Source organism: Lytechinus variegatus, chromosome 4 (genome assembly GCF_018143015.1).
Source record: "Lytechinus variegatus isolate NC3 chromosome 4, Lvar_3.0, whole genome shotgun sequence".
Classification (NCBI taxonomy): domain Eukaryota; kingdom Metazoa; phylum Echinodermata; class Echinoidea; order Temnopleuroida; family Toxopneustidae; genus Lytechinus; species Lytechinus variegatus.
In genome coordinates, this window is record NC_054743.1 from 11,340,585 (window position 1) to 11,359,193 (window position 18,609).

The window sequence follows — 18,609 nt, forward strand, 5'->3', positions numbered from 1 at the left end:
GATCTTATAATACCCCTTTTACAAACCCATCCTCCAATTATCCGCCTAAGAGTAATGCGGATAATTCAATAAAAATTGCATTCACAAACTCCGAAAATAATCCGCACTATATTTTACGAGCGCCCAACCTGAAAAAGGCGGATAATTGTCATGGCAACTGCACACAACCCCTCCGATGGGGTTGTGTTGGAAAAGGGTGACCTTGTGACCGCACCATGGCAATTATCCGCATTACTTTGGAAATGCGTTCAAAAAGGCAAAATCTGGTCCTGATGCCGCTATTATGCGGATAATTGCAGCATCAAAATAATGCGGATAACTCTGGTCCCGCTCCAAGTTTACGACCAAATTATGTGGATATTCTCCGCATAATTGGGTTTATGAAAGGGGTATAAAACGTAATTTGAATCGGAGATACTCTTACCTTACTATCGTGTCCAATCTTCTGGTTACATTCAGCGCATTCATTAGCAAAGCAGTTATCGTAGCAAGCCACACAGAATGGTTTCTCTTCTTTTAAGATGTAACTCTGGCCACTCAGTGCTTTGTCACACTGCTCACAGCAGAAATGACCACTATGAAAGTTTTCGTTCATGGCTCTTACGTATTCTCCGGTGAAAATCAGCTACAACGAAAGAAGAAAGAAATTCAAGTCATTATTTTGGCAAACATGTAATAAACGAGTGATATCTTAACAGTGTTAAACTCTCAACAAATGTATGTAAAATTGAATTGAATTGAATGGAAAAGGTTTATTGATGATTGTACTTTGCAGCCAAGAGGCTGAATTGTATATGATTTTCAGGCCACTCATAGTGGCTAAAAACATCAAACACGAAATAACTAATATATTGCAAGTAAATATAGGCTAATGAGTGAAAACGCATACTAAAAGGAAAAGGTTTAAGTAAAATTTAATGTACTTTGGAGTTTATTTTGATTTTATCAATTATCAATACCACCACCAGCAGTACCATATCTGTCACCTCCACAACCACTACTACCTACAGTACCATTACCACCACGACCTCCACCACATTACAACCATCAACACCCCTCTACTTCCACAATCCCATCCACCACCATCATCATCACCACCACCACTACCACCACCATCACCACCACCGCCAACACCACCATCATCACCACCATCATCATCACTATCATCATCATCATCACCACCACCACCATCATCATCATCACCACCACCATCATCATCACTATCAACATCACCACCACCACCATCATCACCATAATCATTATCATCATCACCATCATCACCACTACCACCAACACCATCACCATCATCATCATCATCATCATCATCATCATCATCATCATCATCACCATCATCATCATCATCATCATCACCACCACCACCACCACCACCATCATCATCATCACCATCACCACAGACACCACCACCACCACAACCATCACCATCATCATCACCATCAACATCATCATCATCATCACCACGACCACCACCATCATCATCATCATCATCATCATCACCACCACCATCACCACCACCAACACCACCATCATCATCATCACCAGGCTAACATCTTGCACATCACCAGGCTATCATCTTGCACATCACCATCTGGCAGCATACTAGTATATCGCTGTAGATTGAAAGACTAAAACAAGCACAAAGATATTCTGAAAATTAATGATTCACTAGAAATGAATATATATATGCTGCCAGATACTGCTGTGCAGCGTGCATATCAACAAACAATCATAGAGTTATATGAATAACAGTTGTAAAAACTTGATCAGCCTAAACACATACCCACACACAATGGTATGTTGAGATATAGATTTAAGTTGAGTTACGCTTCATGAAGTTATGTTATGAATGTTTGGAATTCAGCAGCATGCTTCTCCTTCAAAATTTCCCACACACTCATTAAAACCCCAATCAAATACGAATATGTCTGTTAGCTTACAATACGGGCCCAGCGTGTATACATTCATGTATGTTATGAAACGTGATGACAACATGACCTTAAAGCTCCCTGATACATATTGGTTAAGGTCATACCAAGTTTATTTCATTACACCTTTCCCCATCCTGGAGAAAAATAGGGTACTTGGTACGAAAAAAATCCTTCCCGTTATTACAGTTGTTGTAATAAAGCAAGGTTAATAACGTTGCTAACACTTAGAAACTGCAATTGATATGATAATGAGAGTATGTTCTCGTATAGTGCCACATCACATTACAATCTAATAATGACTTTATGCGATTCCATAGGATATTATTAACCTGGCATTAGCCTAGCAGCGTCTTTTTCGGCGCACAAGCACTTCAAGAAATGAATTTGTGTCAGGTACCCCTATACCTCACCTGGGTCAAGTGTGGAAAATGTAGAATACCTTGCCAAAGGACAGTTCTGTGGCAGGGAATTGGTACAATGCCTTAGTTTCAAAGTCTGAACCACAACACCTCTAATACGCAATTTTCAAATGAAAGTAATTGTTATCTTCATAATGAAAACAATGGAATATAAATTGAGATAAGCACAAAATAATCATCGACCAATATTACTTCAAAACAAGCTATTACCTACAATGAAATAATTATGTAATATTGACTGGCCTTGAGGGGAACATCAAATATATTGCCAGCAAAAGAATCATATTGGCCCGAGTTTTTAGACGAGGGCAATATGGGTCTTTTAAGGGCAATATATTTGATGTTCCCCAAAAGAAGAGCCAGTCAATATTTTTATTATCATCCAAATCAGATATCTAGAGCAAAAATCGTGATAATGGTGATATTTCTTTTTAAAATAGTTATATTGTGTCTTGTTAATATAAGGGTCTAGGCTCTGCACTTTACCATTATGATGTACTTGCAAGCACTTGGATCCAGTGATGTCTTTATTATGATGTATATTGTTGGCGCACAGGTCCTTATGAAGCGTATCTCTTTATACGCATCCTCAAATGCCCGGATGTGAGACCAGGGAAAATACAAAGGTATATTTTGCGTCGTCTCTGCATGCAAAGTAAATATGCGCATTGAGACCGAGGAAAATACAAATAATATACCTATCCCTTCCCGATATTTATGAATCTAGGGCAATACGGTTTTGTAAATGACCAGCTCAGATGTCTGATACGGGTGATAATAAGAAATATATATTGGGTGGTTAATAAGGAGTTTCTGCGCACTCAATTCTGTTTATAACTAAAAACCTGGCAAAATATAAAATGGGCACCTGTTGAGAAACGTATCTTAAAAAAAAAAAAAACTCACGAAGAGGAACAAGAAACGTGAAATAAATATCACGGAAGCTCCGCGCGACGGGATAATCTTACAACAATCTTAGATGAGAGAAAATAAGATTGAAATAAGGAAAGAATTGCACAATATAGTATCCAAACGGAAAACAGAATTGCAATTTTGAGAGTGTACTTAGCTTGCGACTGAACTTGACCGCAGGCGAAAGTAAAAGAGGAAATGGACGCCAATTTGCGCGATGATCTTGGGATAGTGCGTTGATAGGGAGATGCAGCGCGTGCGCAGGAAAAGTTGTGTACTCTATATTCGGCACGCAGGTTCATTGTAATGAACTAGCAAATCAAATGGGTATATCCCAGTTATTGATAGTAAATAAATAAAATGGGCAGAGTAAGAATTATGAATCAATTATTCAAAAAAAAGCTCATAAAGACTAATAAAAGGGAAGATGATTCAACCCTAAAGAGGCGGTGCTGCACCATCCTGAGTTTGCTCAATCTCAAGATTTTAGCCCGATCGGCCCTCTTCGCGATTAATCTCGAGATTCAAGAAACCCCGTCTCTACCATCGCAAAAAGAGCGATTCCTGCTCGACCTGGGCATCGATGTTTGATGGTTTGATGCTGTGAATAAATAATCCTGAGTGGGTCTGCACCTGCGAATTAGCGTGATAGTTCATAAAATAGCGCGCTATTTTGCAAATAATCCAAAATTGACTTGGGATTGCAATCTTGAGATTAATCCTACGAACTAGCGCGATAATTGCATCTCCATTATATATAATCTCGAGATTGTTCAGATCGGGATAATTTTACGGATCAGAAATAGCACACTAATTTGAAAAATCTGGATGGTGCAGACGGCCCTATAGAAGGCATGCTGAAAGCAAATTTATATCCAACTACTCATCAAGGTTCTCTCCCCTCTCACTAATTACTTTGACAACAGACGTGAGCAAAACATGTCATGGAGGGAAAGGCCTGCTACATGCCAACGTCTTCAAGAGTCGAGGCGGATGAAACAGTCCCATCCCCCTTGAGGGGGACAAATTACTATCATTCCCTATAATGGAGACAATTTTCTACTTCTGTTCATAATTCATGCCAAATTTCATTTACATTGCATGTTGAACAACTTACAGGGGCACTTTTTGCAATTTAATGGGCCCTTTTTCCACATCCAGGGGGGTGATTCACCCTACCCCCCCCCATGCGTTTTGTTCCCTTCTTCCTCTCTCTATTACTCCGAATGTCACAATCTTAATAGAGGATGATGGTGGGAAGGTTGCAGGAAGGGTCAGGTACCTTTGAAAATCCCTCCCTACATTCTAAAATACATTCTAATTTACCTGCTAAGTGATATAAGGGAATAGGGAGGGGTATGATGACAGGTATCTGAGCTCACCCCACCCCCACCTTTTCACCCATAGCAAAGTTCACCTTGGCAAAGGAATATCTTCAAGAGATCTGAAACATCTCATCATCATAACACTACTAGCACATCACTTTGTAACATATCTCTGCTAAAACATTGCCTTGCTTGTGAGAGGACTGCTGACATAGAATAAAAATTGATAAACAATTAGCGGCTAAGGGTTAGGAACTACTTTAATCCATGGAGTCTCCATACTTCTTCAAATGAAACGACCAACTGCATCTGAACAGAATTCATGAAGGTAAATATAGAATTTAAATTTGAGACACTTGTCTCTGAACATCTCACCTTTCTATTATCATCTGCTATTAATATTTATTTGGATGACATGCATCTCTTTGATATTTGATAAGCCATATTTGACAGAGCTCCCACTAGACGTACACATCCTATTATTGATGTTGACAGACGGATTTTGTCCTTGTTGCAAAATGGTCACTTAGAGACTACTGTAGGGATTAGGCCTATAATGCTGCTGCTATATCAGGTATGTTCTACGCAATGTCTTTGATCCACTATTGTTCATAGGTATAAACATGTCATTGGACTTTTGCTATTCACATTGATCAATGATCATTATTATTAAAATATCATCCTGAAATAAAGATAATTTGTAGGTTAATAAGTTTGGCTTCTTAATTATACTTGCTTATATAGCATCTAATTCCTCTTTATCAGAAGTCTCTCCAAAGGGCTCTATCATAAATGCAGCATAAATACCCTAGCTTGAGCCAAGCTCCTGTTAAATGCTCAGTGTTTGAAGGTACCCATTCACCTCACCTGGGTTGAGTGCAGCACAATGTGGAGCAATATCTTGCTGAAGGAACAACCAAAGACCACAATAGATGGAAGGGTGTCACTTTTAGCCCTTTCATATGTGGGGGGTGTTCACTGGTATCGTAATGCAGGAATTGGGTGTGGGGGCAATTTTTGCATTGCTTTTGCCCTAGGTTTTCTTAAACAGTCACTGTATGACAGAAATTGGTGAGACATTTATATTGGTAAGGTAAGCCTGCTAACTTCAAATCAATATTACAGATGCAGATGACAGGATAGAGAACCCACTTTGTATGAGTGATGTGATGGTGTCCTGATTTCTCTCAATTGATTTCATCTGACACTGGTTCATCCTACTGACGACCCATTCCTTCCCATCATCCTCTCATCTCAATACCATGCCAACTATGTCTACTAGACTCTCTAACCAGCAGTTTTAATGAATTATGTATTACTTGCACTGTCAGGGGCTTAATAATTGAGTGCAAATTCATTTTGTAATATTTTTTATTCGAAAAACGTAACTTTAGGGGATCTTGCATTCCAGTGCAAACAGTGTAGATATTTTATTTTGGGGGCATTCTATCTTGTAGTTGATCCTATTTATTTGTGTCTATCGAATTACAACGAATGAAAGTGAAAGACGAGATAAAAATTTTATGGTAGAGGCAAATTTGTAAGTGAAACTTGAGAATGCTCAGATATTTTTGACAAGTTTATGCATCAACAATCACGCAATTCAATATTTTCTTTTGTCAGCAGTCATTTATTGAGATGGTTTAATGACATTGTTGTATAGACTCCTTCCCCAGCCTCCTTGTACGATTTAACGTCACAATCAGGTTTGGGATATACGGATGTAAGCAATGCCAGCTAGACTTGTTACCCCAGTCACCGAGAGAGGAGACATCCCTGGGAGGCCAAAGACCATATATAGGCAGACAACAGACTGGTAGACTACTTAGCTAAGGGGGTCATGTACATGTAGATCAATGGTGGGTAGATGAACGTGAACGTATGGATTGATTAGCAGAAGGAAGAGTTGATTAACAGATGAATAAAGGACAGATAGAGATACGAGGATGGACGGATTTGTGTCAGAAGGCAGGTGGGTAGGTGGACGGAGACACAAACCGATAGCTGGGAGAATGAAGAGTAGGAAAGATGATAGATTAGCAGAGGGAAAGGTTGACCAGATGAATGAGCGACAGATGAGATAACGATGGATGGACAGATAGATGGACAGATCAATTGGTACTGTATAGAAGAAAAGAGATGACCTAATGGACAGAAAGATGGATGAATGGACTAATGAATGAATAGCAGGGTGGATGAATGGACGGATGGAAAGATCGACTGATGTTGTATAGAAGAAAAGAGAGGACCTAATGGGTAGACAGACAGAAGAGTGGACTAATGAATGAATAGCAGGGTGGATGAATGGATGGATGGAAAGATTGATTGATATTGTATAGAAGAAAAGAGATGACCTAATGGACAGAGAGATGGATGAATAGCATGGTGGATGAATAGAAGAATTGATTGATGAATGAAAAAGGATGGATGGATTGATGGTGAATGAAAAGATAGACCAGATAGAACAGAAAAGACGATTGATAGATGAATAAGCAAGGACATGGATGAATGGATGGAAGGAAAAAATGAAAGGACAAATGATTGAACGGACTGATCAATGAAAAGATATGTGAGATAACTGAACCTAAGGTAGATAAGATGATGGAGATAGAGATGGATAGAAGGTAAGAATGATGTACAGGTGGATTTATCTAATGATAGAGCAATGACAGGTGAATGTGATGAGTGACGGATATATGAATTCATTGAATAAAGGATGGGTATACATATAAATTCCAGGTAAGAAGCTTTGCCATTTTCCATTACTTCATAAATCTGAATACATCACTTAATATTTTAGAATGTTGGAAACAAAAATAAACAGTAAAAACCAAAATGTTCTTGCTACATGGAAGTGTGTGTGTGTGGGGGGGGGGGGTGAGTGACAAGAAATATCAGCAATGGAACAAGTATTTGATAGTAATGGAGGGGAGGGGTGACAAAAATCGGGATGTTTATCTTGATTGAAAAGCATTTCTATTTAGTGTGCAATGGACCTATTTGAAAGGAATATGAGGAGCATATGTGTACAGAATGCATACTTTTATTTCATTATATTTCATTGTCCGTCAAGCTCAACCTGATTTTGTCAGAAACATGCACATGAGAGTGATTTGAATACCGGGCACATCATAGACTAGATGATACCCTAATACTAGCGTAGTGACATATCTGACATACTACATCTCACAACTAGATTTCAATTCATATATCATCATCACCAAATGGACCGTTAAACTTTATTGTATACAGTCACTGCACAGGATCTGATCTGCATTCATCCTGCACCGACAAATCTTCCAGGAAGAACTAACTGTCAATAGGCGGTGCTGCACCAGCCCGAGTTTGCTCAATCTGAAGATTGTAGCCCGATCGGCCCTCCTCACGATTTATCTCGAGATTCAAGAAACCCCATCTAAACCAGCGCACGAAGAGCGAGGCATTGATGCATCATATAATGGTGTGATGCCGTGAACAGATAATCCTGAGTGCGTCTGCACCTGCAAATTAGCAGGTTAATTCATAAATAGCGCGGTGTTTTGGAAATAATCCAAAGTTGACTTGGGATTGCAATCTCGAGATAAATCCTGCGAACTATCCCAATAACTGTGTCTCCATTACAAATAATCTCAAGATTATGTTCAGATCGGGATAATTTATTTTGCCCAATCAGAAATAGCGTTCTAATTTGAAAACTCGGGCTGGTGCAGATGGCCCTAATGATGTTTAATTCATCCAGGGAGCTGCCTTCTTTTTCAGGATTACTGCAACAAATAATATGTCTAATAATCGATGAACTGTGGTTAATTTTATTTAGAGAACATCTTTTAAAAGTGAGGGATGCCAAGCAATGTGCACCCCCTTCATATTTTTAAGAACCACCCATTAAACATACATATCAGTACAGCAGGCCTACCAACCTGTAAACATACAAAATAGGAGTGATTCATTTACAAAATAGGAGTCACAGCATATTTCCCATAGATGACTGTACATAATATATGGACAAAAAAAAGGGGAATTTTCTTTCCCTATGATATAATGGATATTAAAAATTTCCAAAAAAGGAGTAACTCCTTTTAAAAAGGAGTAGTTGGCAGGCCTGGTACAGCTCAATCTAAGAAAATTGTCATAAATACACCCCTCTTGTTTCTAATTTGCTCTTTGCACCCCCCCCCCCCCCTCTAGTTCAAAATCCTGGATCTGCCACTGATAGATAGTCCTTCATCAACAGTTCTTACACTCATCAACGAAATATGATTTTGACAAAGTTACATCAGTTCCTTTAATTCAACTGCTCCAATGCAGATAACAATTTTATGAAGATAGATTTATGATCTATAGAGTGGGTGGAACATGAAAGATATGATTTACAGGATATGGCCTAGTCAGACTATAGGGTGTCTAAGAAAAATATAGGAATGTGGGTTATACAAGAGGAAAGTAATGTGGGAGTATGCCACAGTCTTAACTTTTACAAAAAACACATCAACATATATTATCTCTTAGCAATGAATAAAACAAATAGGAACAAATTAAATAACTTGTTTTCATTTCTGTTTCTTACACCAGAGGAAGTGAAAAATATTGTACCTAGAGAGTACTGACAAGATTTCAATATAATGATCCCCAATTCTGATATTAAGATCAAAGAAATTATATCATGAATGTTTTGTTATGTATATTTTGATGAAAAGGGTCAATAAAACATGAATTACAAAAAAAGAATGAAGAAATGAGAAAACTTTGAAAAGCTAAATATTTTTTTTAAAGAATTTTCTTGTAAAGAATTAGTTCAGCCCTAAAATGCAAACTGAACTGCAATAAATGACGCTTCCTACTTGCCATTGTTTAACTCTGTACATACTTCCATCCTAGGACCATAATAGAAATGCTATATGCTCGCAAAATACTAGATAACTTCAAAACCTGAAACCAAAAGTGATGTTTTCCGTTGAATATTTACCAAGTCGTAAAATGATCATGAGGTTCCCTGGATATAGAAACAATATCCTTATCAATTCTCTTTGTTTAGTTCAAATGATTAAATTCACATAAATATATTGTTTCAAACTAGTGCCAGTCTTTTTCATGCATTGCACTGACTCCATGTTGTTACAAAAAGCAAAAAATATTATGTGATAGTTTTTTAAAACTTTTATGTTTCTTTTTCAAATCTTCCAAGAGATTTCATGACAGCACAAGGAAAGTGAAAAACAACAGCTAGTGTGAAGAGATACTTATTAAAGAATTATTGTCGTAAATTTGTAAAATGAGAGATAATCAGGAATAAACAGTAAATGTGATTACTCTTGTCAAATGACACTAATTCACTTGTTTGTTTTGTTACTTTTCTGATAATATAGTAAGAGTAGAAGAAAATATGGCATTTAGACTTCTAGGGCTGAGATTCTGTATGCAAGTCACATAAATGGTAAAATAAGTAACTTAGTTGTAATATAGAAGAAACCTTTCCTTTCAAAACCTATACTACTTGAAAAAAAAGAAGAATAAACAAAGTAAGAACATCGGAAAGCAAATGGACAAGTGAGCATGCCAGTCATGTAAAGAAACAAGAGATAATATTAGGCGGAGGACTAACACAAGTGCTTAAAGCATTAGAATAATCCATAAATCACTTTATATTATGTAGGCCCTATATACATTTTCCCTAGTCAACAGCATCTAGGTCTCATTTCAGGTTTGTTTTAGTAACAATTACAAAATGTCTATTACAAATTTACCATCAGCCAATCACATAGAAGGATTTCAGTAGCTTGAAACTGTTATTGAATATTTGTTATTATTACCTAAATGAGGCATTTTGGAGACATGATATAAACGCGTATTTTGTCTGTCTAACTGATTAACTCAACATAAACTACGTCACAATGGCTCGGTCAGCGATCAGCTGAATGACGAGTGACCATAATATTCGTACACCCTCCTCCCCGAAAAGAGTAATTTTCCTACTGCACCAACGTACAATAATTAGCGGTCCATAATATCCGTATTCCAAGCTCATCAATCCCAAGCGCATTTGTGGATGCGTATAAAGAGATATGCTTCATAAGGATCAGCGCACCAACAATATATGTCATAATAAAGACAACGCTGGATCCGAGCGCTTGTAAGTACGTCATAATGGTAAAGTACAGAATTGACACTAGAGGCTTGACCAAGGTAAGTCCAACAATTTAGTTATATAATCTATCAATACGTTAATTTAATGTACCAGAAAGAGTTGAACAGGTAACAATAATAATATTGACCGGCGTTACTTTCGGAAGATACCAAAAATATTTCCCTCAATAGACCCATATTGCCCTCGTCTTCGACTCAGGGCAATATGAGATTAGTTTGGGAAATATATTTGGTATCTCCCTCAAGGCCAGTCAATATTATATAATTATATATCTTTCATGAAACAGGTCCCTGGTTTGCATGAGCACAAACAGAGGCCTATGTACTTTCTCTACTCCCTGGGGAGCATTCCCAATCTAGGCATACCTATTAACTTTCGCATGATATGCATCTGATCATCATATCTCTCCATCTTCTACTACACTGTTTTGGAGAATCACATCAGTCTATCATTACACACAGCAAGCTGAGAAACAGGAGATGTTGACACTGGGAGGTCATCTAAGGTCACTCTTTGTTTGTAAACAGAACCTCTACCCATGACTCACAATCCCATGACCTTGTTTGACCTTCTATGACCTTGAGAGACACAGGACCTGTCTGGGTCTACAGGCAGGGTGATCCCTAGTCTGATTCATCCAGACTCCACAAAAACTTTTATCCAAAGATCAATTTCTAAAATTCATTTGCATCTTATCTAAGATCCATTTCTATTGTCAACCCTTTTCCAAACAACAGTCAATCTCTCCTCTTACTTCTGACTTCCATTCCTCCATTCATTCTTTGTCTGTCCCATGCAGCCTCTCTCAATTTCACCCCTCTTTATCTCCCCCCTCTTTATCTCCCCCCCCCCCTTTTCTATATTAATCTCTCAAGTTTTTCCCTGACAAACATTAATGCCAAGATGCCTGTGTGAATGTCTGTTCATTTTATTTGTATGAATATCTTCAATCTTTCTTTCTTATTCCATGGAGGTGTTTTTACTACCATCAAATTCATTCTAACTAGGCCTATATCACGTCCGACATCTTTTTTCTCAACTCTTAACAAATTTAGAGATGTTTGATATAAATAAGCCAACTGCCACAACTTTTAACATCTCTTTTAATCCAAGATTTATGACAAAGTTCCCAACACTTGAAGGCTACAAAACATCACACAGGTTTGGAGCCAGGTACGAAGGGCCTGTGTATGAGAATAGAACCCCCATTATCCCTGCCACCTGATCCTTTGGAAAGGCATCATATGAGATGGGTTATCTATTTATAACTCTGTATGATCAAACATAGTTGGTCTACAGAGACATATAACAGGGTTGTGTAATGCAAGATGATAGGGGTTGATGCATTGAGTTTTATAATGTCACATGTAACTTGGGATATGGTCAAGTATTCATCATCATGTCCATGTCTTGTTCAGAAACTAATGGGCTCTTTGCAGATAAAAATAAGTGTAAATATTAAAATCTGAATGGTATGTGCATAAAAACACAAATAAGCAACAAATAAGAAACAAAACCCCCAGCCTTGATTAGTAATCATAGGATTAAAAGAGAGACAACATTAACAATAATACATCATTTGACAGGTCATGTATTGAAGGAAACATCAATTATTGAATCCTCATTTTGAATAATAAGGTTAAAATAATCAGAAAAATAAAGATTTATACTCCTTTATGACAGGTCATGTATTAAAGGAAACATCAATTACTGAATCCTCATTTTGAATAATAAGGTTAAAATAATAGGAAAAATAAAGATTTATACTCCTTTATGACAGGTCATGTATTAAAGGAAACATCAATTCTTGAATCCTCATTTTGAATAATAAGGTTAAAATAATAGGAAAAATAAAGATTTATACTCCTTTATTTAAAAAAAAACTCCATCCAGTGGAAGACCCTACTAGATTTAGAAAGAAATCAACTTAAGATCAAAGACAGGATGATTTACACAACGAAAATATAAAGCGAATCTTACTCAAATTATCTGTCCAAAATCCTGCAGTTAAATTCTCCACAGTTTATACAAACACTGCTATGACCAACCTTCCTTGGTATCACAAAACACATGAATGGAAGCAGTGACAAATAACTTTTCATTGATGGCAAAGAACAACAATCTTGAATGCAGATTAAGGACAATCAGAGCAACAATAAAAAGTCCTCCAAATATCAATGACTAGTTGTGGTTTCTCAAGCAAACTGGTTGTTATTGGAGGACTGATGATTAATAAACAAAACAGGACTTGCAGGGATAACTACCAGAGAGTATATAATGAGAGAGAGAGAGTAGGAGAGGGGAAGTGAGTGGGAGAAATGGAGACGTGGAAAGTCAGAAAGAGAGAGAAAGAGAAAAGATTTGTTTTATCAAGTTGTTGTAACAAAGCACAGGAAGGAAAATCTTCCTTTGATATCAATTTCATAGACTTTGAACCTTTGCAAAGTTTCTAGGAAGTTATGTGATTCACATGGTAAAGAATGTGATGGTAGACATATCTTTTTCTTTCATTCACGCGTGCACGCCCACACGGTGCAAGCTGACAGACAGGATAGGACGATAACCTATAAAATGATGCCACTATTTTTTCTCTGATGATGCAAGTCAAGTTAGTTTCTAAGACCAAAGCCTGGAAGAAAAAAATATTAGGGCAAGTAAACAAGCATAATCTTCAAATGGTGGGATAGCTAAAATTTACATTTGTTAATAATAGAGAATCTAATCTTGCTTTAAATACATATTTTGCATAGCATGGCTATCCTGATCATGAACGAATTCCTTCCTACTGTGTACCCATTTACTACACCTGCGTGAAAAGTGGCAAATGTATATAAATGCCTTGCCAAAGGATGTGAGTGCTGCGGTGGGATTTGAACCCCGGACCTTGTGGTTCAAAGACTTATCCACTGAACCACAACACCTCTACATATTGAATCGTATAGTGAAAATACTCTTGGAAAAAGAACATCAACAATTTCCATTAACCTGAAGGCCTTCCAAATCCAACTCTTCCAGTATTACAGATTAGATTTTTAAAAAAGGCATATTATTAAATAATATCAGAATTTTTAGTTACATTGATACTGAATAAAACTGCCCGTTGTAATTTATGATAACAGTATTATTCATTTTAAATGAACTACTTTATGAAAACTGAATGGATTACTGAGTTAATCATAAAAAATTAATCATCAATGATAAATAGGCCCAAATGGATCAATGATGAGACTCCGACTTACCCTCAACAGCAATGACACTTCAATAATTACCAAACAAAAGCAATAACCGCCAATTCTCTGTACATTAACAATGGCAATGGAGACAGTTTACATCCTTGTAAGGCAGACTATTCTCTATTGATTGAACTATATGACATTCACAGGCAAATTTTTATTGCCCTTCAAGATGATAGCTCGTCTCTCTCACCACAGACAATGTCTTGCCAATTTGAACATTCCGTCTCGGATAGGGATCAATCCATAAGATCCAGTGGAACTAATATTGCTGGATATCATACATTCCTACAGATATCATGAATACAGTCTACCAGTGCATGTATGCAGCCATACGAAAGCTGCGAGATGATGCGTTTTACAACACGTTATAGCGAAGTGACTGCCGAGTACAGAGTAAAGTGCACCTGTACTTTGGAAGTGTCTTACACTATTGGTTCCATCTCTCTTACATCCAGGCTACTTAGCAAAAGAACTATTCTGAAGGTTACATCCACATGGCGAAGACCTATATCTATTTCCATTTGTTTGGGTTCGAACACCTTCCAGAAATAGATCAGATTCTGCATTAAAGCTCCTGCTCGGAAACGAATACCCCCATTCCGCCATAACACCGTCCTTAGCCTATTTTCTTAGATCATCTGGCTAGTTGGCCTATATTGGAGATACTTTAGGTGTTTCTATTTCTGGCTGTGTATTCATTTTGACAGGGAATATCTAGTATTAACAATAATCCTGATAAAGCCAGCTTTACATTATATAATGGGTATTGAAGTCACAATATTCCTTTTCCTTGATAAGCGTTTAAACTGATTAGGCCTTTAAATCATTTTGTCTCCAAGAATAGAATGGGAGTATTTCCTGAACGTGTCAACATGACTTCACTTTACAAGAGTTTGATGTGAAACAATCTTCAATACAATTAAATTAATCATTATATTGATTTTATAGTCACTTTCTTTCTGAATAATATGTAGAAGTGCCTGTACTACATCACTGTAGGATTCAATTCCCTGTTTTCAGACAATTGTATCTATTGAAATTATTTCATCTAAAGTATACATCACTTAGCCTACAAAATTTGCGGAAAATATCCTATGTAACATATAAAGGCCTATTTCATTCATTCGAAGATAACTTTATGTGTCATTCAACATTCTTATTTTCAAATATAATCAATCTACTCGCACGTACATCTTTAAAAAATGTCATCCTTCAGTAAAAAAATGTTTCAATGTGGGCCTAAATTCTTAGTAATAATGAATTCTTCAAACTCTACACTGTAGCTTTGACATTCATTGACACATGAACAACAATGAAACTAGACACTGCCACAAAAGCTTTGTTGTAATGTTATACAAACATTGCATGTTCATGTAACAATGCCAAGTTAGCAATGCCAAGATGCATGCGACAATGACCACCACTGGTGGGAAGAAAACTTGATTCTTCTCTGATTTCAATTTTGTACAGTCTGATTCTCCTTTCAGTAATTAATTTACTTCTGGGCTCAGGATAAAGGTTTGCAATGAATTGCAAGTATGAAAGAACCGCTCTGATTGGTTCCCGGTAAATGTTTTGAACAATTTACGCATTCAACAATGATCTTGATTGGTCATTGACATTTAGCGATTGATTGCAACCTTTGAGTCCTGGGTCCTATAACACAAATGCTAGCGATTAATCCTACGCTTGATTTTCACGATTGATTGTACATTGTTTTCAATGGAATCAATCGTAGAAAAATTGTTCTACGATCATTGCTAAGTTTGTGTTACAGGCCCCTGGTCTCACTAAAAACAGTCTGAACCAAACATTGAAATTTTTGTTTTCAGTAATTCACAGTGGTTCTATGGCATTGCTCTGATAAAATCTAACTTCCAAAACTAAATAAACCCTAGCTAATCATTATCTTTACATTATTCTCAACCAAACATTCTATTAATATCCTAAGAACTCTAACCTTATGGCCTATGAGATATTAAGACCGGAACAAATGTTGCAGGAAGAAATACCATGTCACCTTCACAGCATTACCAGTTTGAAAGGAAGCCAACTATCAAGGTAATTGAAGGCCCAGATTAATAAATTATAATACCATAGGATTTGTATAGCGCACGTATTCACCTTGTTAGGTTCTCTAGGCGCTCCTATAACCTGGCTAAGCTTAGACCATGGACCTACTACTACCACCTCTTCCGGTGCTCACAGCTTTTTGAGGAATTACTTCATGTCGGTACCCATTTACCTCACCTGGGTTGAGTGCAGCACAATGTGGATAAGTTTCTTGCTGAAGGAAAATACGCCATGGCTGGGAATCGAACTGGCGTCCCTCAGATTGAAAGACAAGAGTGTTAACCACCAGACCACAGTACCCCCATATTAAGAACAACCCGTTTCAGTAATTCTCTTGTCAGTACCTGGTCCGGACCAAACCCATGCCTGGTGCTTCTCACAGCAGCGATATAATACTGCAGACTAATTTATGACTTGACGCGCCAAGTGCGGACCAGCAAATTACTGAAAGGGGTATGACAAAGGTTGCAATGTCAGTATTGTAGTAGTATCACCAGGGAAGAGTCGGGGGGGGTCACATGTATTGGGGGTACGGGGACGTGCCACTTTGATGACCCCCTTTTTCAGATCTAATCTTCAGTTCTCTAGATACTCCGAATGACAAAAGCTCAGTTCAGAAGCCGCCGAGCCCCGCTCGCAAGACCCCATTACGAGACATCTCAGTTCCCCTGCCCTGCCAAAATTGTCAAGTGCAAGCACCGCAAGCGAGAGATGCACTTCAGCTTTGTAACTCCCTACATATAACTAGTATCCGCTCCATGAATGGCTAGCGCATGCACAGAGCTATGGTGCACCGTTTATACCTATAGTGCAGTGATCATGTTCCGTAGACCCTGTTTTTCACACCGCGTGGTATATATTTAGTTCCCAAGACCCCGTACTTTACCCTTTTAGTCAGTTCCTTAGACCCCCATTTCACAGTTTGTGAGGCACACGCATCCAAAAAAATAGTTTGAGTGCCCCCCCCCCTCCGGGGAAGAGTAACCCTCACTTCACTGGTACAGGCATTTCTCACACACACTGTCTTCTATTCTGATTGATATGACTTCAAGCTACAAGGGGATGTGGTACGTGAGATGGGTCATCTTCTAATTCTTTAAGGTCACCTTTACAGGTCTCGTTTCACCATCACATCAGCAAAGATGCATGTAGGCCTACTTCAGACTCCACATACTCTCATTACATATACATCATAGTGTTACTATCAACTATTGTCTCCAGACCATCCTCTATCATCAATCAGACCACAATGGCGCATTATCATTCATACCTGTCATATAATAAATACCACTGGTAGGCAATACCCATTTAATAGGGCAACGCCTCACTAAGGACATTTAATCTTTAAATAAATCAGTTTGAATTGAATTTAAATTGATAAAACCAACGAGATGATAAAAATACACCAACTATGTGTCTTTGTGATAGTGAAATGGAAACTGTATGTTCCCAAGAGGCCGTCTATTTTGTTAAAGGGAAAGTTCACCCTGAAGAAAATTTTGTTGTAAAACTAGCAGAAAAAAATGATTAAAAAATATTGGTGAAGGTTTGAGGAAAATCCATTGCAGATTAAGAAAGTTATGAGAATTTTAAGTTTTGGATATGTAGTGTCACAAACGAGCAGCTTCCCAATATGTTACATAATTTAAATTGATAAAACCAACTAGATGATTGAAAAAAACACCAACTATGTGATAGTGAAATGGAAACTGTATGTTCCCAAGAGGCCGTCTATTTTGTTAAAGGGAAAGTTCACCCTGAAGAAAATTTTGTTGTAAAACTAGCAGAAAAAAATGATTAAAAAATATTGGTGAAGGTTTGAGGAAAATCCATTGCAGATTAAGAAAGTTATGAGAATTTTAAGTTTTGGATATGTAGTGTCACAAACGAGCAGCTTCCCAATATGTTACGTAATGTAAAATGCATAAATTTAATTCTTTTATGGCTTGTGATGACATATTTTTGTTTTCTTTTTAGAAACGGGTGTGAAATGATTTGTCTATTGATATACTGAAGGTACAGTAAAAACCATTTAAAACTTTCTTGGAAAATGACATTTCATTGATTTTTTTTGCCATACGATATGTAGGAAAGCTGCTCGCATATGATGTCACAAATCAAATAATTGAAATTCTAATAACTTTTTATTCTTTGATGGATTTTTCTCACACCTTTGGCAATATATTTTGTTAATTTTTCTAGTATTTTGCAATAAACTTTATGTCAGAGTGAACTTCCCCTTTAAGTTGCTGAAGTGGGCTAAGTGCTCCAAAAGCAATTCTCAACGCACTAATTGTTGTAGTTAATTAACTGGAAACGATGAGCCAGGCATGTGTTTGATATAGAGGATTGTAATTACCTTTGGTGTCTGGTATAAGATCACGCAGAATCTATTATAAAGGTCAACACCTCTATATTGAACGACCCAAGACACAGTTAGGCAATGGGTTCTACATGTAGTTGTCAATACCATGGAGCTAATACGTTAGTAGCGCCATGGTCTATCCATGGTTGGACTGACATACACAGAGAAAACAGGGACACTGTATTACT

At 37.4% G+C, this 18,609-nt stretch overlaps 1 protein-coding gene across 1 annotated transcript in view; it reads right to left on the reverse strand.

Annotated features, from left to right (window-relative positions):
* The window catches only part of LOC121413386 (prickle planar cell polarity protein 3-B-like), a 60,101-nt gene that overhangs the window by 14,769 nt on the left and 26,723 nt on the right, over positions 1-18,609 (reverse strand). Inside the window, exon 6 of the mRNA XM_041606182.1 lies at positions 425-625. Within this exon, the coding sequence (XP_041462116.1) occupies positions 425-625 (201 nt within the window). The remainder of the gene's footprint in view (positions 1-424; positions 626-18,609) is intronic.